This window comes from Quercus robur, chromosome 12 (genome assembly GCF_932294415.1).
Source record: "Quercus robur chromosome 12, dhQueRobu3.1, whole genome shotgun sequence".
Classification (NCBI taxonomy): Eukaryota; Viridiplantae; Streptophyta; class Magnoliopsida; order Fagales; family Fagaceae; genus Quercus; species Quercus robur.
Genome location: NC_065545.1, coordinates 20969104 through 20988043, shown reverse-complemented (window position 1 = coordinate 20988043; position 18940 = coordinate 20969104). Strand labels below are relative to the sequence as shown.

General features: G+C 39.4%; 1 protein-coding gene across 1 annotated transcript; it reads left to right on the top strand.

Annotated features, from left to right (window-relative positions):
- The first annotated feature begins 391 nt into the window (after nt 1-391).
- LOC126710309 (N-terminal acetyltransferase B complex catalytic subunit NAA20) lies at nt 392-15012 on the top strand. The gene is made up of 6 exons (XM_050410717.1): nt 392-556; nt 655-745; nt 848-980; nt 2443-2512; nt 14490-14550; nt 14641-15012. Exons 1-6 carry the CDS (start codon nt 479-481, stop codon nt 14730-14732), a joined length of 525 nt encoding a protein of 174 aa, XP_050266674.1. The 5' UTR covers nt 392-478; the 3' UTR covers nt 14733-15012.
- Nucleotides 15013-18940: the final 3928 nt, after the last annotated feature.

Here is an 18940-nt window from a genome sequence, read left to right as displayed (position 1 = left end):
TAAAATAAATTTGTATAGTCAATTGAATTTGCCAACCCCTTCTTATAAAAAAAAAAAAAAAAAAAAAAAAAAAAAATCTAACTCACCAAGTCAAAATTGTTAAGATTCTAAATAGACCTGTTAGATTTAGAGATTGTTCGGTTGGAATCCCAATCCACCATTGGCAGGTTGATTAAAAATTTTGGCCTCCATCTGCACGACTGGAGCCGTGTACATCCTTACAACGAATAGGTGGTTTGTTTGTTTGTTTGTTCTTAATGTGTAATTTTAGGATCGGGCGGGTTCCGGGTCAAACCGGTATAAAAGGAACTCCCCGACCCGCAAATTAAAACACAGTCCACCGGGTCGGGTCAGTTATAGCAAGGAATTAGCAAGCAGCAATAACAACCAAAAGAGAAGAGCGCACAAAAAAAGAAAAGAAAAGAAAAAGCGAGCTGCTCTAGAGAGTAGAGAGACAGAGAAAGAAAGAAAGAAAGAGATGACGACGATACGCAGATTTTGCTGCAACGATCTTCTTCGCTTCACTTCGGTCAACCTAGACCACCTCACTGAAACCGTAACCTCTTCTTTCTTCACAGCTTGTTTTTTTCTATCCCAAAAATTTAATTACTGTCTATTAATTTGCTAAAGATTTTTATATACTGTACGTTCCAGTTCAACATGTCCTTCTACATGACCTATTTAGCAAGATGGCCCGACTATTTCCATGTCGCCGAAGCCCCCGGTAACCGAATCATGGGATACAGTACGCTCTCTCTCTCTCTCTTGACCTGGTTAATATTGTTTTTAAAATTACTTGCAATTATAGAAATGATTTAGATTAGATGTAATTTTATTTACTGTGTAGTTATGGGAAAAGTTGAAGGGCAAGGGGAGTGTTGGCATGGTCATGTAACTGCGGTAACCGTTGCTCCAGAATATAGGAGGCAGCAATTAGCCAAGAAACTGATGAACCTGTTAGAAGATATCAGTGACAAGATGTAAATTAATTTCTCTGTTGCCAGCTTCTTTGTTTTGATTCCTATTTTTGTAATGATTGTGAAAATTTCGAGCTTTTATGGGATAAACTCAAATTTTGTTAGTGATGGAATGTGATTTCTTTGTAGCTTTCGTAATAAAACTGCAACAAACTCGTGGACACAACCTTGATCTCTTTTGCTCACTATTTTGTGTTGTTTGCATCTGGGGAAAGTTAGGATCAACATTGAAACATCTTTCACATTGGGGGTCCTATATTGATTCTTCATTGCAGCTTTTAATGGTTGTCGGTCTAACCAATTTTACATTTCAGAATTGTGCATTGAGAAGCCACGTCAACCACCACTTGCAGCTTAGTTTTTCAAAGTTTTATATGTTTGTCGTCCTTGCGTATCAATGTATGTTGTGGTTACCACAAAAGATTGGCTTCAATTCAATTTATATATATATATATATATATATTGTTGTTGTTGTTGCTGGTTCAAATTTCCCTGAGAAAGAAAGATGTTTGCAGTCTTACAAGCTCATAATATTATAAATTTTGGTAGGAATGGTTGCTGTATTTTGGCTTTTTATATTGCAATTTGTGCAACAGATTTTGGAAGTATAGATAGTTCCATGATTGTTTATGTTAGATTATGGGTCCACTGGAGTCACAAGAGACAGTTTTTTTTGTGTAAAGTCTTAGGTTGACTGTAATGGGAAATGATTAGATTTTAAGTGTTTCCCCTAGTAAAAAGCTATTTTTATTATTTTTCTTGTGTTATTGTAGTTTGTTAAAGAGGAAAATTTGAGCTTTTGGGCTTGTCATGAACTCCTAAAGCAGCCAAAACGGACATTACATTGAATCTAATTGATAGCAAAGCTTGTGGAAGTGCAAGGTGTTACTTTAGGTTGCTATTGATCAATCTGGGCTGTGCAAAGTGTAGATCTTGTGTAGTTATGGACATCTTTGATATCAGTATGGGTCACAATGATATAAACCTACACCATTCAATACGATGTTAAAATTTTGAATTTTTCTGTTTTTTGGGTCTAGGCTTGGGAAGAAGAGGGAGAGGAAGGAGGTGGACATGGGCTTTTTCTATGTAGATTTGCCAATTATGAAACTAGCAAACTTTTTAGGGTGATTACTTAATGAAGGTATTAACCTTTTTAAGTGTTATAACTGCGTTTCTGTGCTTGTACCTACTTTTTGCAACTACAATTTTACATTTCATGTTGATTAATGTCTTGACATAGAGCAGGGAGTTTTAAGCTTTTGAGTTTTTGTTAAGTATATGTTGTTATTGAATTAAACTGTTTGTATAGGGACCATCTTTGCAGAATTTTCTTTTTGATGCATGTAGAAACTCTCACTGGCTTGTATGTTTGCTTGTTTAGTCACTTACAAGCATGGTGACTGGTGAGTAGTTTTCTAAGCTTTGTCTTTTCTATATACTAATAAGAACTTTCTCCTGGCAGTGACAAGGCTTACTTTGTTGATCTTTTTGTTAGAGCATCAAACACACCTGCAATAAAGATGTATGAAAAGGTGATTTCTTTTAACTTCTCTTTTCAACTTGGAGATTTGTTGCTTTCATACCGAAATGTAAATGCAGGAACGTTATTCTAGGTATCTAACTTCTTGCACGTATTAGGATCCTCCTCTCCCCCCTTTCTTGTCATTGTATGAAGTTTTGATCTTTTAATGCTGTCATTTCCAATACTTTCACATGCATGAATACTTTGTAAACTTTTGGATATATTCTGGAGCTTCAACCTTGGTCTGGCAAAATTTTGCAGTTTAAGGATGTTCATATCACTCTTTATTTTCATTTTTAGGACAATTAAAATTTTTTTTGATAAGTAAATAAAATTTTTATATTTAAAATTAAAAAGGAGGATACCTAGCAATACACAAGCTGTACAGAAGGACAGCCTCAAGCTAAATTACAACACTCAAGAATATTTTAAAAAGAGGAATAGGAATGGCCTGGTAGTGCAACCATCCAATCAAACAAGACACGCAAACAGATCAGCTTCGGTTCCCTTGTGCTTCGTTCTAAATATTTGAAACCTTGCTTATATGTTCCCTCCATATAGTCCACATAAGACAACGGAACAGCCCCCCAAATAACTCCCGGATCACCTTCGACAAAGCCCCCATTCCAACACTGCAATAGCTCAATCACCCTACTTGGCATCACCCATTGCACCCCAAAAAACAAAAGATGAAAGACCACAACTCCTTAGCAAAGTCACAATGAAGTAAGAAGTGGTCAACACTCTCCCCTTTCTTCTTCCACATGTAACACCAATCAACTACAACCACCCTGCGTTGACGTAAATTATCCAAAGTAAGGATCTTACCCAATGCAGGAGTCCAAGTGAAGAATGCTACCTTAGTTAGGACATGCGCCATCCAAATACTCCTCCAAAGGAAACAAAAGGTGACAGCTACAACACAGCACTTTGTCTTTTTTTTTTTTGATAAGTAATAAAGATGCCACACAGCACTTTGTGAAACAATTTCACCTCAAAATTGCCTTTGTTAGTTGGTCTCCAATATATCTGATCAGCAGCCCCCTTCCTAATCTTTTTGATGAATAGAGTAAACTCATGAATGAATGCAGCCACTATATCCACCTCCCAATCAATAATCATGAATAGCTCTTGTAAATTTAATATACCAAAGCATAGTCTCTCTATTCCACCTCAAATAATCCGCAACAGTTCCCAAGCTATACTATACTGAGCTGGGAAATCATCCCTCAAGAAACTTTCCCCACACCACCAACAGACCACAAAGAACAGAAGTACCTGTGCCAACATTCAATTGAATGCAGCCATAAAAATGATTCCACCCCATATAACAACAACAATAACAAGCCATAATCCCAAAATTTTGGGTTAGGTATGGATCCTCAATAGATTAGTTAGGGTTGGCCACATGTATTATTTTACTTTGTTCTCGTCTATATGATGTCATACTTTCTGCTACTTCCTTAATCAATAAGACCTTTTAATTTGGATATTTCTCTACCTTTTTTTAATTCCCTCACTTGGATGAACTCACTCTTTCTTACCTGTGTATTAATTGCTCTCCTTTGAACATCTCAAGCAACTTTCTTGCATATTTTTATCAATAGGAGCTACCCCTATCTTTAAGCGAATTTCCTCATTTTGGATCCTATTTTTCTGTATATTTCCACTTATCCATTTTAACATTCTCATTTAAGCTACACTCATTTTATGAATATGTTGCTTCCAAACAACCCAATATTTGGTAACATAGAGCATAAGTTGGTCATATAGTAGTCTTATAAAATTTTTCTTTTCACTTAATAGGTATTATACAATCACAAATACTCCTGATTCACTTCTCCACTTTATCAACCTTGCTCTTATTCTATGATTCACATCCTCTTCAATCTCCCCATCTTTATGAACTATGGAATCCAGGATATTGAAAGCTCTTTCTCTTTAGTATCTCTTGGCCATCAATTCTACTTAGACTATCTAAGCAAGGTCCCAAGAGAGAGAGCTCTCCATCATCCGAAACATCCCCAATTAATGCTTGAGCACTAGAACTAGCTTTCCCTCACCTCTTATAAATCTTCAAATGGGGTTCCTATTATGTTCTGCATCAAGGGGTTAGATATTTTCTATAAGCTTCTTAAATTTCCAACCTTGACATCGATGTAGCTTCCTGAAGACCATGTCCATGTGGACTAGATGCCATTTGAGACTCCCAACAAAAATCATACATTTTATTTTGTGGCAACCACAATACTGCAATGTCTGATAGATTATTCTTCAAATCATCATAGCTATATATGCAGAGAGCATTACTTATAATTGTTATGTGCTGAATCTCTGCATCTCCTTCTTGTTAACCAATTGTATCCCAGTTATTTGGTTAAAGGGGCTACTGTTTGCAGTCCCATTGCTTCGGGTGGCTTGGGGATAAGGAAGGTAAGACTTTTTAATGAAGCTTTGCTTGGGAAGTGGCTATGGGGATTTGGGATGGAGAGGGCTGCCCTTTGGAGGCAAGTGATAGAGGTGAAATATGGTAGTGAATGGGGTGGTTGGTGTACTAGGCCTATTAATGGTCCATATGGTGTTGGCTTGTGGAAATATATTAGTCGGGGATGGCCTTCTTTTTCTCGCCACATTCTATATGATATTGAGGATGGGTTTAGGGTGAAATTTTGGCAAGACCATTGGTGTGGTGACACTTTCTTGCCATATGCTTTCTTATCCTATGTTTGAAGTTTTGTCATGAGAACTCCTCCCCACCCCATCCTCAGCCTCTCCACCCCACCCTCTCCCTCTCCCTCTCCCTCAACCATCACCTTCTTTCTTTCCTTTTTTGCCACCCTCACTCTTTCCCTCTCCTTCCCCCTTATGCTTTCCTCCATAGTTCGGGCTTTTCGCATATCCTTATCTCCCTCCTCCACCACTGCCTTTGCCCTCCCCTCCCCCACCACCTTAGAGGTCAAACCAAACTCTGCCTAAACAACCGTCCCTTGTACCTGCACCTTTAACCTTACCTTGTCCTCCCTCCATCGAAACCTCTCTAAACATCCCTCTTAAACCTCAATCCTTTGTCCTTGGGGGTAGCAAGAGGTCTTTTCATGTTGATGCTAAACTCTTTTCTTTTTCTTTTGATGGGGGGCGGTCTGATTCGTATGCCATACATGAGACACGTCGGAATGTTAAGAGCTCTATTTGGGTTGGACGTAGGGGCATAGAGTGGTTACTTACTTGTCTCGAAGATATACGAGATTGGGTGCCTAGCCATGTTTTACTTTGTAAGAGATTTAGAGAAAATGGGAAGTTGTTAGAGTTCTGTGGAAGATCTAACAAAGCTGGTCTGTTTGTTGTTATTGCAGTTTATTTTGGTGGGTCTAGGAGAGGTAGTATTATGATACCAACAAGCTCTAATAGAGCTGGTTGGTCTTTGTTTCAGAATGAACTTAGGAATTTTTGCTTTGGTGCTAAACCGGTTTCTTTGGCCAAAGTCTCTGTTTTTAATGGTGGTGGAGGTGGCCAGCTTGCTAGTGATGGCCAGAGTGGGAAGAGTATGTTTGTTTCTGGTAATCAGCAGAAGTTCAGAAAGTTTGGAAAAAATGGAACTAAATGGGGGCAGAATGTGATTCATAGAGATTATTTTGAATATGGTTCAGCTAGAAATGGCAATGTTTCAGCTTTATCTGGCAGACCCACGCGGGCTTGTAAGTTTAAGTTGACTCCTTCTCTATTGGCTTTGAGGGTGTGCAAGCCTGTGGGAGGAAGACGTATAGTGACTGTCCTGAGTACTTAGGAGATCAGCTGGCCCAAGGTTGTTGGTGGTGGGCCTGTAGTCACTAAACTAAAAGGTGGGCTTGATGAAGCCCAACCCATTGTGCAAGCGCCTTCTTCTAAGAAGGGCAGTTTGGTCAAGCCCAGTCCTTTACAAGTTAAATCTGGTGACCAGACTACGCGGGCAATTGGAGAGTGCTCGAATGGTGTTTGGTGTGGTGATTTCAAGTCGCCGGAGAGCGCAGCGGAGCCGGACCTGGTTCTTAGTGCCTCTGCAATCAACGGCGACCCGACCCATTGTACATCGGAGGCTTCATCGGCTGGCAGGTTTGTGGGAGTTACTCCCGATGTAGCTGGTAGTGTGATGGCGGCTTCAGGTTACGATCTGGAATTGGATGGGTGCACGCCGATGGTTGTTTCCGGTGCACCGGGGGCTGAAGTGGCTTCTCCGTTTGCCATTTTGGAGAGAGCCAATCCCGATGTAGAGTTTAGTGTGACGGTGGCCTCAGTTTCTGAGCTGGAGCTTGATGGGTGCACGCCGATGGAGGATTCCGGTGCACCAGGGGCTGTTATGGTGGATTCCGATGCTGGTAAGGTGGTTTCTACTTCGGCGAGTACGGCGATGGTGCTGCCGGCTCGGCAAAATGGGTCACAGGCACATCGACGACATCGGTGGGTGAAACAGAATCGTTTTTCCCCTTTGTCTGAGCTGGGTAACGAGTTGGGTACTGAGTTTGGGGAAGGGGAAGATCGGGTTGAGACTGTTGGTGACTACCACGAAGTGGTGGCACAGCCAAGGTCAGTAACTTCTGCTGGTATTTGTCATAATGATTTTGGGCTCTTTTTCCTGCCGTGGGACAACAATGGAGCCGATAACTGTGGGGGTGGTAGTGGGGTAAAGATATTTGTCTTTTGGAGTGTAATCCTTTGACTCGGTGGCATCCTAATACTCTTGGTGAAGTGGTGTTGGTTCAGGATGATACAGGGGCTCAAGTGGCTAAAACTGAACCAAATTCAAGTTGGGTGTCCCAGCTGATGAAAATTTTTTGTAATATGGTGGGTTTTCCTATTGTGAAACATGAAGCTCAATGTTTGGCTTTGTTTCGCCTACTTGAACAGGAATGTCTCAAGGTGATTGATGTTGGGGTGCCTAAGCAACCTACAAACTTAGGGTCACGAGGTTTTAGGGAGCTTAAGGGGCTCATTTCTAATGTTAATTATGAAGGTGGTTCTTCTAGGAGTAGGAGTAGGAGCAGAGCTCTTTCGAACGATGTGGGGGTCGTTGGTAGTTATTTATGAATTTACGCCTACTTTCTTGGAATGTAAGGGGGCTCAACAATCCCCGGAAGAGACAGGTTTGTAAAAATCTTCTTAAAGAGTGGAAATGTGATATTGTTTGTTTTCAAGAAACGAAAGTAGCTTCTATCGACACTGCTTTTGTTCGAAGTTTATGGGGAAGTCCTTTCATTGATTGGGTTGCTTTGGATGCTGTCCGGACTTCGGGAGGGGTCTTGCTAATTTGGGACAAGAGGGTTTTTGAAAAGATGGATGTTATTGTTGGACAGTTTTCTGTTAGTGTCTTATTGAGAGGGGTAGTGGATGACTTTGTTTGGGCATGTATAGGTGTTTATGACCCCAATGAGGATAGTCAGCGGTCTTTTTTGTGGGAGGAGTTATTACGGGTGCGAGCCAGGTGGCCCATGGCATGGTGTTTAGTAGGGGATTTTAATATTATCAGGTATCCAAGTGAAAGACTTGGCTGTGAGGCATTCAGCCCTACTATGTTTGCCTTCTCGGACTTTATAGAGAGTAATTCTTTAGTAGATTTACCGTTAGAGGGAGCTTCCTTTACTTGGTTTAGGGATTCTGGTATCCCCTCTATGTCAAGAATTGACAGAGCTTTGGTTTCTCTAAACTGAGAGGAACATTTTGAGAATATATCCCAACGGGTGCTTCTGCGTGTTATTTCAGATCACTGTCCGCTTTTGTTGGAAGCTGGTGTTGTTCGACGAGGCCGTAGTGCCTTTAAATTTGAAAACATGTGGCTGCAAGCTGAGGGTTTTGTTGATAGAGTGCAGCAATGGTGGGTTGGTTACAGTTTTACGGGCTCTCCAAGTTTTATTTTGGCACAAAAGTTGAAGGTTTTGAAAGCTGATTTAAAAAAGTGGAACAGGGAGGTGTTTGGTGATTTGGCTTTTAGAAAGAAGAATTTGCTTATTGAACTTATGGGTTTAGATGCTAGAGAGGAGTCAGTGAGTCTTTCGAATGAGGATCAGAATCGGCGCATTCAGCTCAAAGGGGACATAGAACATTTGGCTTCTCTTGAGGAAATTTCCTGGAGACAAAAGTCTCGCGCTTTGTATGTGAAGGAGGGAGATAATAATACTCGTTTCTTTCATAGATTAGCAAATTCCCATAGAAATGCTAGTCTAATTAAGAGGATAGAGGTGGATGGTGTTCTTTATGAGGATGAGGCTGATGTGCGCTCTCAGTTAGTCCTCTTTTACCAGGGGTTGTATAAGGAAATTGAGGCTTGGCGTCCTACTATGGATGGGTTTGACTTTGCATGCATTGAAGAGGAAGAGAGGTTGTCCTTGGAGAAGGAGTTCTCGAAGGAGGAAGTCATCCAGGTATTAAGGGAGATGGAGGGTGATAAAGCCCCTGGTCCTGATGGTTTCACCATGGCTTTTTTTCACAAATGTTGGAGTGTTGTGGAAAAGGATGTCATGGATTTCTTTGACTATTTTCATTGGCACTCTATGTTTGAACGGTCTTTGAATGCTTCGTTTCTCACTCTAATTCCCAAGAAGTGTAATGCTGTTTCCATTAAGGACTTTCGCCCCATCAGCTTGGTGGGTAGTGTGTACAAGCTACTATCCAAGGTGTTGGCTAATAGGTTGAGGGCGGTTTTGGATAATCTTATCTCAGAGTCTCAAAATTCGTTTGTTGGCGGAAGGCAGATCTTGGATTCAGTGCTTATTGCAAATGAATGTCTGGATAGTAGGTTGAAGAGCAGATTACCGGGTGTGGTTTGCAAGCTTGACATTGAAAAAGCATATGACCATGTGAACTGGGAGGCCTTGTTTTATTTGTTGGGCCGAATGAGTTTTGGGGTGAAATGGAGGGGGTGGATTAAGGCTTGTGTTACTTCTGTCCGTTTTTCTGTTCTAGTAAATGGTTCTCCTGAAGGTTTTTTGGGTAGTTCTCGTGGATTGAGACAAGGGGATCCATTATCCCCGCTTTTGTTTCTTTTGATTATGGAGGTTTTGAGTAGACTTTCGAAGAAGTCAGAGGAGTGTAATCTTATTCGGGGTTTTCAGGTGGGCTTTGTGAACTCTGTTGAGCTGCGTATCTCCCATCTGCTATTTGCTGATGACACTATCTTATTTTGTGATGCCTCTAGGGAACAGCTACTGTCCATAAGGTTGGTGTTGTCTTGTTTTCAGGCCTTTTCGGGTTTAAAGGTCAATGTTGGGAAAAGTGAGATTGTCTCTGTTGGAGAGGTGAATAATCTAGACGCTCTGGCTAATATTCTTCAATGTAGAGTGGGTAGTTTGCCTTTGAAATATTTGGGGATGCGATTGGGGACTTCTTTTAAGACAGCTTCGATTTGGAATCCTATTTTGGAGAAAATGGAGAAGAAGCTATTTGGGTGAAAGCGTCTTTATTTATCTAAGGGTGGTAGGCTCATGTTACTTAAGAATACTCTCTCAAGCCTCCCAACGTACTTTTTATCCCTTTTTACTATTCCTAAAGCTGTGGCTGCTAGATTGGAAAGTATTCAGAAGAACTTTCTTTGGGGGTCTTCTGAGGGGAGTTTCAAATATCCTTTGGTGGCATGGGAAAATGTGTGTTTACCCGTCGAGATGGGTGGTTTGGGGATTAGAAGTGTGGTGCCTTTTAATCAAGCTTTATTAGGGAAATGGTTGTGGAGATATGGGTATGAAGATACCCATCTTTGGCGGCGAGTTATCTCCTCAAAATATGGTGAGGGTCAAGGGGGGTGGTGTTCTAAAGTGTGCAGGAGGACTCATGGGTGTGGCCTATGGAGAAGCATTAATGAAGGGTGGGAGAGTTTCTCTAAGCATCTGTCTTTCGTAGTGGGTGAAGGCACTTGTATACGCTTTTGGCATGATAGGTGGATTGGTGATAATTCTCTAAAAAATCTCTTTCTTGATCTCTACGTGTGTTCAGCGGTCAAGGATGCTTGTATCTCTGAGGTTTTGTGGATGCCAGAAGGGGGTACTGTTAGAGTATGGGATTTAAGGTTCTATAGAGCTTTTGAAGATTGGGAGCTAGCTGCATCTTATTCCCTTCTCCAGCTTATCCAAACTCGTATTCCTCGGGGTGATAGGAGAGATACCCTTTGTTGGCGGTTAAAGGGTGATGGTAATTTTGACACCCGGTCTTATTACCATGCGATTCGGGGTGTTTCGAATTCTTTGTTTCCTTGGAAGGGTGTTTGGAAACCAAAGATTCCTAGGCGAGTGGCGTTCTTTTTGTGGACAGCTGCTCATGGTTGGATCCTCACTTTGGACAATCTAATGCTTAGGGGTCGCCCGTTGGCTACTTGGTGTTGTATGTGTTGTTGTGATGGGGAGTCGGTTGACCATCTTCTTCTTCATTGCCCTTTTACTCATTTCCTTTGGACTTTTATGCTTCAGGCCTTTGGTATTCATTGGGTTATGCCAGGATCAATGGCGGGTTTGTTATCTTGTTGGCATCAGTGGCTTGGGAAACATAATTCAGACATTTGGAATTTGGTTCCAGGATGCTTAATGTGGATTGTGTGGTTGGAACGAAATCGTCGTTCCTTTGAGGATAATGAGGAAGACTTTGGACGAGTTAAAAGTTTTATGCCAACGTAGTCTTTGGGAGTGGTCTTGTTGTTGGGGTTTTACTGATTGTTCTTCTCTCTTTGAGTTTATGTCTTCCCTTAGCTTAGTTTCCTGATTTCTTGTTTTGTTGTGTTGTTTGTTCTTTTTTTTCTTGTTGTTCATCATCATGAACAACTTGTACTTTTCTTGTCTTTTTTCTCTTTATTAATAAATTTCTCTTTATCTATAAAAAAAAAGTGGTGACACTTTCTTGCAGTCAGCTATCCTGAATTGTTTAGAGTTTGCCGAGACAAGGAGGTTAGTGTGGCTGAGCTTATGAAGCTTGATAATGGAGTCCTTTTTTGGGATGTAAGTTTCTTTAGGGGTGTGCATGCCCGGGAATTAGAGGCACTGGCTGGTTTCATGGATACCATTTATGGTGCTTTGGTGAAAGGGTTTGGTGAGGATAAGATGTGTTGGAAACTTGATAGAGAGAAGGGCTTCCTAGTTAAAGACTATTATAGTCTCTTAGTGGGCTCTAATGACTATTACTTTCCTTGGAAAAGTATTTGGAAACAGAAGATTCCTTCTTGAGTAGCTTTCTTTGTTTGGACTACTGCTTTGGGGAAGTGCTTAATGATTGACAATTTACGAAAAAGGAAGGTTTGGGTATTGGATTAGTGCTACACGTGCAAGTGTAATGGTGAATTGGTTGATCATCTTTTTCTTCATTGTCCGGTTGCAATGGATATGTGGGCTATGGTGTTCGGATTGTTTGGAGTGAGCTGGGTTATGCCGCAATCTGTAGTGGGGATTTTAGCATGTTGGCAAGGCAGATTTGGTTGTCATCGAAATGGGTATATATGGTTGATTGTTCCCCACTGTTTATTGTGGTGTTTTTGGAGAGAGAGAAATAGTAGGTGCTTTGAAGATAAGGAGAGATCAAGATCAGATTTGAAGCTATTTTTCTTTAGTACTTTAATGGATTGGTTGGCTGCATTGCGGAACCAATCATTTTTATCTTTTCTTGATTTCCTAGATTCTTGTAATTTTTGTTCTTGATTGTTTGCCCCCTTGTACACTCCCTGTGTACTAGGGTGCTCCCCTTTTTGATATCAATAAACTTATTACTTATAAAAAAAAACTATTTGCACTGACCTGCACAATGGAATATCTTTGGATCATTTCTATATCTTTGCTATCAAGGATAGAAGCCAGAAAAGGGAACGGGACTTTTTTGTTAGTTTGTGAGAATTTGAATAAACTTTTACATCTGGAAAAGTTGTAGGATTGCTCAGCTACCATATTCCTCTTGCAGTTTTCAACTATTTGATCCTCACTGTTTTAAATTTGATTGAAGAGGCACCATTTTAATTTGTGGGTAATAGGGTACCCTCCTATAATTTACACATCCTAAATATATAAATAGATCAGAAACTGTCATCTTTGAAAAATCACACGTTCAGTAGTTGAGATTCTAGGGTGTCCACTTAAGTTTTAGGCCATGATCAAGCTTTGCAGTTATTGGAAAGTACCTGCTGTCTCATTAGTGTGCCCGTCATCCTTTGGTAGTGCTAGAAGGGACCCTCCCCCTTCATGTCAATTTTAGATTATAAAGTTCCTATGTAATTGCCTTTGCAAAAGAACCTCTATGTATAATATAGGATGCTGTGCCGTCCCTCATTTTTTGGTGCACTTATGTATGATCTATTCTCACAAAAAGATTATTTGTGCCAATTAGAAAGTGTCAGATAATGTTTTTGGAAGAAATGGTTCTGTTTGTGTTAGCAGAAGCTATACCTGTGTTGATGTTGAGAAAGTTGTCTTTAGATTGATTGATTGATTTTTTCTCTTTTTCTTCTTTAGTTGTGAGGGTCTCCAGTCGGCTGTTTTAGGCTTTTAGCTGTTTCCTCTGTATAGATTTGTTTGCAGCTTCTCAGTGGGTTGCAGTTCTTTGTATTGACTGTTTGCAGCTCTTTCAAGGGCTGCTTGTTTCAATAAAACTTTTTTTTGGGGATAAATATGAGTATTTTATTGAGATAAAGAGGTGTATGGCCCAAGTACACTGGAAGTATACAATAGGTACACAATGATCAGTCAAATCTAATAATTTTGTAACTGAAAATAATTCTGATGCTGTCATCCCTTCAAACAAGGATCTGAAAAACAGCAATTTCAACTCTAAAATGGTCCTTCACACCCTTCAAAGCTTCTGCTATTCCTCTCTCGCCATACGCACTACACTAGTATTCTTTGCACACCATATGCACCAGATTAAATTACATTAGTATTCCTCCTTTGCCATATGCACCACAGTATACAATGGAGAATCACCTTTCATATTTCTATATTCCAATGTCGATCGAAGTGAACTTTCCAATAAGCTAACTAATTGATTACACCTTTCGGCAACACCCACTAGATCCCAAATAGGCTAAAAACCATAGTCCACAATTCTCTGGCAAGGAGAAGTAAATGATCAATTGTCTCCCCATTTCAATTTAACTCTTCTTCCCCCCCACCAAAAAAAAAAAAAAAGGTGACCTTGCCAATGAGATCTTGTACAAATGGCTCATTCTTCCTAGTAAGAGTCAGGTGGAGGGTGACGTCATGACTTCAAGACCCCAAGGGTGCATGTGTAATCTAACATAAAAAAAGATGTAGCTTCTTTTGCAACCAAAATGAGTAATTTACATTATGACGCTTAGTTCTTTTACTTTGTGAGGGCAAAACTTAGATATAGTACATTAGGGGTCTGTTTGGGATCCACTTATTTTGCTAAAACAGAAATTTTTTTATTGAAAGTACTGCAAATAAAGGTAAAAGTTAGCTGAAATAGTACAGTGGGACCCATAAATAGTACCAAAAAGTGCAGTAGGGCTCATGAATAGTAACAAAAATAAGCTGAATAGTAAAATAAGCTGGCTTTTTAATTGGTAGCCAAACGCACACTAGATTTCCCAATGAAATTCAAATGCATAGTTGCATTGAATTTACATATTTTTTGGAAAATGTCAGGCTGTTAGCGCTTTATTGGTCATTGCAATTATGTGTTTAAAGTTAATTGGGAAACCTATTGTACTAATTTAAGTAACTGTACCTAAGTTTTGCTCATTTCATAACTATCTATTACCACTGCATTTTTATTGGGGAATCATTGTAACTAATGCTACCAAGTGCCATGAACATGTTATTCATTGCTTCCCCAAAAGAAAATTCCTGTCTAAACTCTTGGTCCTGCCCATCATTTCTCTTTTGCTGGGACCAATTCTATTAACCAGTGTTGATGTTTCCTTCACTGCCAGTATTAAGTATTTTTAATATGATGTTTTCTTGTGTCATTTCTCCCCTTCAACGGGTCAAGATTATGCTCGCTTACTTACCATTTCTTTGTTTTTCATCTCTCAGCTTGGGTATGTAATCTATAGAAGAGTGCTACGCTATTATTCTGGGGAGGAAGATGGGTTAGGTGAGTCTCACATCCAAGTACAAAACAGATGATGATGTATTACCAAACTTGTATTGCTTCTTATCTTTTATCCATGTGTTCTGTTTTCAGATATGAGGAAAGCATTATCTCGGGATGTTGAAAAGAAGTCCATCATCCCCCTTAAACGGCCAATTACTCCTGATGAATTAGAGTATGATTAGTTCAGCTTTCTATGTAATTTCTGTTGGCCAAACTGAATGATGATTCATCACCATGTGCTTGTGGCTTTTCCAGATGTGGAGTTTAGGCATTGTAGACTGGTTTTTTGAAGTTCTTCTTGTACTATTGGTACCTCTTTCTTCCGTGAATGAGTAATTTGCTTTTATCATAAAACTCTTGTAAGTTCATATTGAAAAGTTACCTTCCATTACAAGACAATTTCTTGAATCATTCTTAAAACAGTAGCTTGCCATGGGTAATGAAAGAACAGTGGTTCATTTAGAGTTGTTTATCTATGATTTTAAGTTTTTATGGCTTGAAGGTGAGATTCATGCTGTCGTTTAATACACTCTTAAAGAGTCTTATCCACAGTTTAACATGCGCTCTCACTCTGGGCAATCCCGTGTCCCAAAAGGAGAGAGAGGGATAAAGACATTCTTGCCCATTTATAACTCTAGGCCTTGGCTCATATCATAAAAGAGCCAGGTTGTGATCAAATTTGAGCCCGAAGGAAAAGAGATCTGGTATTGATTGGGTGGACTTCACATGCAAAATTTGAAGTGGGCTAACATCATATGGAATTGGAGGTTCCAATTCCCAAATAGCCCCACCTCATTCTCAAGTGGCTAAGGCCCAACAACAGCTGCACCCTCTTTAGGTCAATGACCAAAACCGGTGCCAGCTGCTTTCTCGGAGGATTCTGGCCCTTTGCCCTTTCTGGGAAACATATTTGGCATAATGCCCCTGTTTCGAAACTATATAGGGGCGTGCCCCTGTTTGGATACTCGATCTCCGTAACGGCGAGTTACTTAAGTAACTCGATTATGAAGAAACCAAGTTGTGGGCAGGTTCTAGCCACGCTGGTGTTCCAGCTTGGCTTTTGGGGAATAAAATATTCCCGCGTTACTGTTTGGAACTTGTCAATGAGGAAAACGAGTACTTAAAACCCGAATAATCGATAATCGAGTTATTCGTTTTACTCGGTTCTCATATAACCGAGTTTTATGCTATTCTGACGCCATTTCACATCAGTTGTTCACACGTGAAACTGAACCCGATTAATAGGAAATCGAGTTATTAATAGTACTCGGTTCTTTTATAATCGAGTTCTTCTGCTATATGCAGTTCTCCTCATCATTTTCAGATATTCTCCTCATTCTAAGAATTTTCGGTCAGGGGCACTCGTTTTCTCTCCATCATCTCAGGTTTACCTAACTCATTCTCTTCTTTGAAATACATTGAGAATTTTATTATTGTGTTGGTAAACATAGTTGTAGATATTATAAAAATTTATCAATCATAATGTATGTTTTTTGTTAGAGTATAATTTTCATTTAATAATTTGTATTACTTATGCTTTGGTATTTTCTTGAATGAGTGTTATGTGTATTTTCTTGAATGGTATTTTAGAGGTATATTAGTTGTTTGGTGTTGTTTGATGTTACAAGAAACGTACAATAAGCTATAGAAATGGTGATAAATGTTATGTGTGTACATTGGGTTATATTGCGTGTTATGTGTGTAATGCTTATGGTAAAATTTGAGTGTTAGTATTTAATTTTTAGCATGTAATAGTACACAAATTGATGAATGTCTTTGTCATGTACCGGAGGCGGAGCCGGGGGGGGGGGGGGGGGGAGGAGAGGGGGGCAAGTGCCCCCCTTGACTTGTCCAAAAATATTCCATATGTACTACTATTAGGGAATATTTAGAATGCTTTACCCTCCTTGATGCAGAAAATAAACACAAATCAGGAAAAAAGCTTCTTGGCCATGCTGAAATAGAGGGAAAATGACAAGCTTACCTAAGTCAATGACACCGTGTAAGGAAAAAAAATAGGAAACAAGGAAAAAGTTTTGTGACAAAAGCAAAAATAATTAGAAGAATTTTCGTTAGGCACAATAACACACACCAAGAGCTTTAACTTGTTAGCTGTTAGCTTTTAATTATCATGCACTTAAGCCTAGCATAATAATAATGCATTGTAGTGTCTTTCTTATGTCAATCGATAGTCCTATATTGTACACAATTTTTTTTTTTTTGTTTTTTGGTCCTCAATTTGTTGACATTTCAGTTTTAAATTGTGGGTTTATGCTATGAACTAAAATTTTAATTAGTTTGTAAAATAAAAAGAAAGTCGAACTTTTCCTATAGTTTCAAAAACAATCAAGAAAAGATAGTGAGATGTGTATACAACTTTGCAAGTAAATTGCTATATTTTAAATATTTTTAAAATTTATTTATTTCCACAATTTATTTTATAGTATTAACTTAAATGTGTAAATATAGTTTACATAGTTTTTGTATGACACTTATAGTTGTTTTTATAATTTTTTTGAATATATATATATAATTTTTTTTTTGTTAATATTGACTTCTAAGCTTGCCCCCCCTGAATTGAAATCCTACCTTCGCCACTGTCATGTACCATCTTATGCAGCATTACATTATTTACCAACAATTGATGCACACTATTAACTTGATCAGTTGATGTTATTGTATTCAGTGTCAATGTCTGGTTCTGGCAACCCACAACTCTATAGGCCTCACGATATGTTCACTGTTATGGGTCGTTGCTGAGTATTGGAAGATGAGTTTAGCTATCCAATCAATCCAAATCTGCGAAATAGTGTTTATGTTTACAATACCATGAGACAGGAGTGGGATTGGTTATTTCGTGAACAACAAATGTTTTATGATGAGTTGACTGGTTTTAAGTTGCCAGTGCCTCGGCGACTCGCATCGCAGATGCCTAGAGACACGATTGACGAACTTCGTAAAGCATTGAACCGCATAAGAGAAGAAAATAATCGAATGAAGATACGTCTTAATCGATATCGGATCCAAGTCGAGATTCGAGAGTCAGTGGAGGGAGGGTGGTATGAGCACGCACAATTCATGCAATCACTTCTTGCTGATCCCATTTATCAGTCAGATGTGGAGATGTCAGATGAAGACTAATCATGTCGTGGTGTAATTAGACTTTGTTATTTAACTATTTTTGTTAACTATGTTTTAAATGTATGTGGGTCACTGTTGTTGCATTTGTATTATGTAAACCTTATTATTAATTGTGAGGACCATGCACATTATTCGTAATCTAGTTTATTCCCACAGAACGCATAAAAGTCAAATATTCCCACACATGATTGATGTTTTTCAATAAGCACCTAGAACATAACAATAAGCACCTACAACATAACACAGAAAACTTAAAGTAACTTACACGATGTCACCAATATGCATGCATTGCATATTGAACACTAATGCTACTAACATTATTGACTTAACCTAGACATAACACACATACCACATAGGCATTCACTCTGACAGGTAGTCCTCGTAGTTGAGGACATTGTTACGTTCCGTCGGAGTGAGTTGCCGGTTCGTGGCGGCGGCCAGCTCTTCCGCTAGCTGTAGCATGTGATACCTGGACCTACGCAGTATCATCAGATTATTCTCTTTTTTTTTTTTTTTTTTTTTTTTTTTTTTTTTTTTTTTGTCACTGCACGCTCATATTGATGCATATTTTGTCGTGATAGTGTGAGTGAGACACGATCAACAAGAGGCGCTCCGATTCGCACGAGATCATTGTGTAGAGTGTTGGACTCGTTCACACGAAAGTCCCACTCCCGCCGCAGTTCGGCATAGTATTCCCTCTCGTCGGAATCTCTCTCCCTTCTATAGTTATCTGGAAAACGAGGTAGCATCCAATTGCGCATTGACATTGGAAAATGTGACTTATGATCGGTATCTGTAGATGTTTTGTAAGGGTAGATGTAAATGGGAGTGGGACTTTATATAGGAGTTTTGCAAGGGTAGATGTAAATGGGACTAGGACTTTATATAGGAGTTTTGCAAGGGTAAATATTCACGTGGATGTGATTATATGTAAGGGTAAGTATTTACGTGAATAAAGATGATATGTCTCGACATTGTATTGTTTAGTGAGGTGTTGAGGAGCACATACTAATTGCGAACATGACTTGGCTATACAGTGGCACCTGTTGGTGCACGTGGTTCGCTGAGGCAACTGTTTGATATGGCTATAGCTTATGCTACAGTAGAAGGCAGGTGATGTGTACTGCAAAGGAGGTTGTGTGTTTATTCACGTGAAGACTATTCAGCATTCCTATGCTTCATCTGACATGACTTGACGAGACAGTGCTGAGTTGCATTAAATGTTTCATAAACTTTTCAAGGATGCTCT